General features: G+C 48.1%; 1 protein-coding gene across 2 annotated transcripts in view; it reads left to right on the top strand.

Annotated features, from left to right (window-relative positions):
• The window catches only part of DNMBP (dynamin binding protein), a 104,158-nt gene extending 98,479 nt beyond the window's left edge, over nucleotides 1-5,679 (top strand). For both annotated transcript variants that reach the window (XM_017880723.1, XM_017880728.1), the window contains 2 exons: nucleotides 892-1,442; nucleotides 3,930-5,679. In XM_017880723.1, the coding sequence (XP_017736212.1) occupies nucleotides 892-1,442; nucleotides 3,930-4,115 (737 nt within the window). In that variant the 3' untranslated portion in view covers nucleotides 4,116-5,679. The remainder of the gene's footprint in view (nucleotides 1-891; nucleotides 1,443-3,929) is intronic.
• Nucleotides 5,680-5,941: the final 262 nt, after the last annotated feature.

The raw sequence follows: 5,941 nt of genomic DNA, 5'->3' as shown, positions 1-5,941 counted from the left end.
CTTAAGCCTTTTTTTTTTTTTTTTTTTTTTTGAGACGGAGTTTCGTTCTTGTTGCCCAGGTTGGAGTGCAATGGCGTGGTCTTGGCTCACTGCAACGTCTGGCTCCTGGGTTCAAGCGATTCTCATGCCTCAGCCTCCTGAGTAGCTGGGATCACAGGCATGCACCACCATGCCTGGCTAATTTTTTAGTACAGACGGGGCTTCACCGTGTTGGCCAGGCTGGTCGTGAACTCCTGTCCTGTGGTGATCTGCCTGCCTCAGCCACCCAAAGTGCCTGGATTACAGGTATGAGCCACTGTACCTAGCCCTTTTTTTTTTTTTTTTTTTTTTTAAATAGAGATGGAGTCTCACTATGTTGACCAGGGAACTGGGCTCAAGCAATCCTCCCATCTCAGCTTCCCAAAGAGCTGGGATTACAGGCATGAGCCCCTATGTGCGGCCGAGGCTAGTTCTTAACTTGGTCCTTTCCACACTTGCTGTATTTGAACACAGGCTTAGTCAAGCCTTCCTCTTACGCATGATCTCAGTGTCCTATGACATTCTCTTCCCATGATGATTCCCAGACATAGGATTGTTTTCATTGCTGTCTTCTCGGTTGGCCACGGGCCTCCTGGCACGCATCTGTTGTGAGGTTGTGACATGAATGAACCGGCAGGCAGCTGCGGCTCTTCATCTCTACCTACACACATCACATCCTGGGACTGAGTGTTCCAAGCCGCTTTGTCATTAGGCATTTTCTTTTGTGTCTCACTATTGTCCTGGCTTTGTTTTACTCTTCATTTTACAGATGAATAACCTAGCTTTTAGACCAGTTTTTTTCTCTCGATGCTCCTTCCATCTGTCCATCCTTCTGCCAAGAGTTCTTGTTTATATTTCCTGTTTCCTTTGTAGTCACCAAAGGCTTCGTGTACAGCTCCTTCCTAAAGCCCTACAATCCTCGCCGCAGCCACTCCGATGCCTCCGTGGGCAGCCACTCCTCCACAGAATCTGAGCACGGCAGCTCCTCCCCCAGGTTCCCACGCCAGAACAGCGGCAGCACCCTGACCTTCAACCCCAGCAGCATGGCTGTATCCTTTACCTCGGGGTCTTGCCAGAAGCAGCCTCAAGATGTATCTTCTCCATTGAAGGAATGTGACCAAGGAACTCTCAGTGCATCCCTGAATCCGGGTAATTCAGAGAGTGGTCCTTCCGGATGCCCTTCAGACCCAGACTCTACCTCCCAGCCAAGGTCAGGGGACGCTGCAGATGTAGCTAGAGATGTAAACCAACCTGCTGCCACCCAGAGGAGCTACCGGAACTTCAGGCATCCAGAAATGGTTGGCTACTCTGTACCAGGACGAAACGGGCAAGGTCAAGACCTCGTAAAAGGATGTGCAAGAACAGCCCAGGCTCCGGAAGACAGAAGTGCAGAGCCAGAAAGCAGTGAGGCAGAAGGCAACCAGGTGAGTGCGTAACCGGCCGGCCAGTGTGGCACAGGCGGCAGCAGATGGGGTGTGGGTACAGGTGGGGGTGAGGCAGAAGTGGCTTGCCTGAGGCCTAGGGGTGATCTGAGATGAGCTCACAGACACATCTTCGAAGCACACAAGGAATCTCTGCCCTCAGAGCCTTCGAGCACCTTCCCTGCTGACACTTCTCAGGCTGTTCCTGGACCCCTGTGCCACTGGGTGTTTAAGCAATGCCACAATGAAAATTGCATTACTCTTCCAGTTCACTAATTCTTCAGTTGTATAACATCTGTTTAATCCACTTGCTTGGTTTTTGATCCAAGTAACCGTACTGTTATTTCTGGAATTTAGAAATGAAATTCTGCCCATTTTTTTTTTTTTTTTTTTTTTTTTTTTTTGAGTTTGTCACCCAGGCTGGAACGCAGTAGCACAATCTCAGCTCACTGCAACTTCTGCCTCCCAAGTTCAAGCAATTCTCATGCCTTAGCTTCCTGAGTAGCTGGGATTACAGGTGTACACCAACACATCCAGCTAATTTTTATATTTTCAGTAGAGACAGGGCTTCACCATGTTGGCCAGGCTGGTCTCAAACTCCTGAACTCAAGTGTTCCACCCACCTTGGCCTCCCAAAGTGCTGGGATTACAGGCATGAGCCACCATGCCCGGCCCCAGCTTTTTCTATTCTTTGTAATGGCCTGTTCCCGTTTATGAATTTGATTGTGGGGTTTTTGAGACAGACTCTTGCTTTATTGCCCAGGCTGGAATGCAGTGGCACCATCTCGGCTCACTGCAACTGCCACCTCCCAGGTTCAAGCAATTCTCTTGCCTCAGCTTCCCAAGTAGCTGGAACTACTTTATTAGAGACAGGGTTTCACTATGTTGGCCAGGATGGTTTCCATCTCCTGACCTTGCTGCCCACCTTGGCCTCCCAACTTGTTAGGATTACAGGTGTGAGCCACCGCACCTGGCCATATCTTGAACTCACCTGCATGCTTTAAAGCCATTTTCAGATTCACAGCTGCAGAGTCCCTGCTTCACCCTCTGTTGCCTTTGCTCGCTCTTCAGCGGAACATCTTCCTGTGTTGACTGTCAGGTTTGTCTGCGAGCTCATCTCTGGCAGGATTTGCTCTCAGGGGAAGGCCCAGTTGCATCCTGGGTTGTAGAGGTGCTGCCACTGTCTGGATTCTAAGAGTCCAGTTTTTACCCACTTTCTCAGTTCAGGCTTCCCACAGCACATTCCTCAGTGCCACAGCCAAGCTTTGTGCATGCTTTTTTCTGGTGATTTCTTACTACCCACTGCCTGGGTCAAACATCCCCATTCTGGGCCTACCAAGCAGACAGTTACTGTAGACACATCAAGGGGTGGGAAAAAAGGACCTTTCTTAAACTGAGTTGGAACAGGGGAATGTAGTTGTAGTCTCAGCTCCTGTCCCTGACCAGGTGCTAAAGCCCTGGCTGTGTATCCCTTCCTTGGGCTCCCATGGGCCTCATGGCTGCTGCTCCTACTCCCTGAGCCCCTCCCTTCCATGGGCATTAGATCATTAGATCTTTGTTTGTGGCACCTGAAGATCAACTTTTCTTTCTTTGAAGTTGGTTGTGGTTTTCTGGTTTTTAATTCAGAGTTTATGTTTGAGGTATGGAAGAATATGCTTGTCTTCCACCCTTCAAAGCAACTCTGAAAGACTGAAAAGGTAAATTTTTTTATTTTTATTTTTTAATGGAGTCTTGCTCTGTTGCCCAGGCTGGAGTACGGTGGTACAACCTCTGCCTCCTGGGTTCAGGCAATTCTCCTGCCTCAATCTCCAAAGTAGCTGGGATCACAGGCGTACACCATCATGCCTGGCTATTTTTTACATTTTTGGTAGAAATGGGGTTTTACTATGTTGGCCAGCTGGTCTGGAACTCCTCACCCTAGTGATCTACCCACCTCAGCCTCCCAAATTGGTGTTTTTTTGTTTTGAGATGGAGTCTCACTCTCTTGCCCAGGGTCTGGAGTCCAGTGGCACGATCTTGGCTCACTGCAACCTCTGCATCCTGTGTTGGAGCAATTCTCCTGCCTCAGCCTCCTGAGTAGCTGGGATTACAAGTGTGCACCACCACGCCCAGCTGATTTTTGTATTTTTAGTAGAGGCAGGGTTTCACCATGTTGGCCAGGCTGGTTTTAAACTCCCAACTTCCAGTGATCCACCCATCTCAGCCTCCCAGAGTGCTGGGATTATAGGCACGAGCTACCACCCCTGGCCAAATTGGTGTTTCCTTTGAATCATCCCTATTATGGTAGCCATCATCCATATGTACCTATTTAAATTTATTTTAGTTAAAATTAAGATGAAAAATTCAGTTCCTCTGTCTCACTAGCCATATTTCGGGGGCTCAGTAGCCACATGTGGGCAAGTGGATGTGGAACCCTCCCCATCACCACACGAAGCTGTTGGATGGCATTGCTCCCAACAACTTCCCATTTTCTCTCTCTCCCTCATACAGGTCTATTTTGCTGTCTACACCTTCAAGGCACGAAACCCAAATGAGCTGAGTGTGTCAGCTAATCAGAAACTCAAGATCCTCCAGTTTAAAGATGTCACAGGAAATACAGAGTGGTGGTTAGCTGAGGTTAACGGGAAGAAGGGCTACGTTCCCTCCAATTATATCCGCAAAACCGAGTACACCTGAGCCCATGCTGCCTGCCACCCAGCCTTGCTGCCTTTGCTTTCAGTCCGCCGAGGGTTCTGGCGGCCCACCGAGAGGGCGCCTGCTCCTGAGACACAGGCCCTGTCTGCGTTGCTTAACCATGGCATGGTGGAGCCCACCACAGATCTTGTTCTCCTTGATTGGGTTGTAAACCTTGATGCTCACTAGAATCTCTAGAATTTGAATGGACCCTGGGGCTTTGCAAATGACTTGGTGACCATGAGAAGAGAGACAAGTGTTGGAGCTGGCCTTTGGAAAGGAGAAACTTCCAGTCAGAAGCCCAGTGTCCTAGGTATGCAGGAAGCTGTGCTCTAGCAATAGACAGTGTTGGTATTGGTTGTGCTGTACTGTGTTTGGGGTGGCCCCATGTTCCATGCTCAGCTGACCGGATGCCAACTCAGATGGAGAATTAATGGCTCTGGGCACCCCGTGAGGCAGTGCTTGCACGTGGCCAGGAGTTTGTCGGGATTGAACCAAACCTAGTACTTCAGAGCTCCTGGGACACCTCCAGTGTCCAGCACACATTCTCATACATACTGCCCCGAATTTCTAAAGTCCCTAAAACACTACCTTCTGTAACCTTGTTTCTTTCACTCTGTTCCCAGATTGGTTATGCAAAATTCAACTGCTTTCTACTTTTAGAAGGTGTTTAGGGCCTTTATTTTCTGTTGGCCCTCCATCTGAAAGATTCTCTTCCCTTGTTAGGTACAATCACTGACACATTTTTTTCTTTTGAGATGGGGTCTTGCTATGTTACCCATGCTGGTCTCAAACGCCTGGGCTCAAACAACCCTCCTGTCTCCCTACTGGGATTACAGGCGTGAGCCACCATACCCCAACTTCAATGACACCTTTCTGATGGTCTTTACAGTCTGTAATGTCTGGTGGCCCCCTGCCCTGGACTCAATGATTGATAGATTTTGCTAGAATAACTGTATGAGAGCTCCAGCCATTCCATTAAAAGTATTAATTCTGCTTTGAGCTGAAACCAGTTGAGCCTAGTGGAAGACTGGATGTCTTTCTTCTTCATCCAAGCACCCTAACGACTGTTTAGTTACATCCATAGATGCAGACAACATAACATATGTGACTTACTTGAATTGGGATAAGCCATTCCAGAAGTAGCATATCCTAGACTTGGAAATAAGATTTTTTTCACCACTAACTTCCATGCTTCAGAGATGACAAAGCCCAAGCCCAAGTGCCTGATCATATCTCCCAATCTCAGGAAGATATTTACTTACCCCTTAGAGCAAAAATCTTAAGATTTTCCCCAGCTATGAAGCCTATCTTGGAATGGGAAACCATGAGATTTGTCTTTTAAAAGGGAAGAAATAGCCTTACAGCCCCTGTTCCTCCAAGTGTACATTTAGCCTTAAAATCCTGGGAGTCTGGGGAGACACCATGGAGTCCTTCCATCCACAGTGTCTCTTCTGGTCGCGGTCAGAAGGCAGTAATGCAACAGTCCTTTTGTGAAGAGTGTTTCTATGTAGAGATGTTTATATTTAAGTAGTTCTTTTATAAATAAAAGCATTTCTAATGGCCATGGATGTTTTCTTGATTTCCCTCCATGTTTAAGCTGAGCGTTTTTCCTGGGCTTCTGGGGATGCCTTCTTGACAATGAGTGATGCCCAGATCTGGGAGAATGGAACAGGCTAACTGAAAAAATGCCGGCCCAAAGTCATTTTTGTCAAAGATTCCAACAGAATCTCTATGTACTCAGGCCGAGTGTGGTGGCTCACACCTATAATCCCAGCACTTTGGGAGGCCAAGGTGGGTGGATCACTTGAGGCCAAGAGTTTGAGACC

The sequence above is a fragment of the Rhinopithecus bieti genome, unplaced genomic scaffold (genome assembly GCF_001698545.2).
Source record: "Rhinopithecus bieti isolate Rb0 unplaced genomic scaffold, ASM169854v2 scaffold_425, whole genome shotgun sequence".
Classification (NCBI taxonomy): Eukaryota; Metazoa; Chordata; class Mammalia; order Primates; family Cercopithecidae; genus Rhinopithecus; species Rhinopithecus bieti.
The sequence above is the reverse complement of the archived record's forward strand: the minus strand, read 5'-3'. Positions and strand labels throughout refer to the sequence as shown.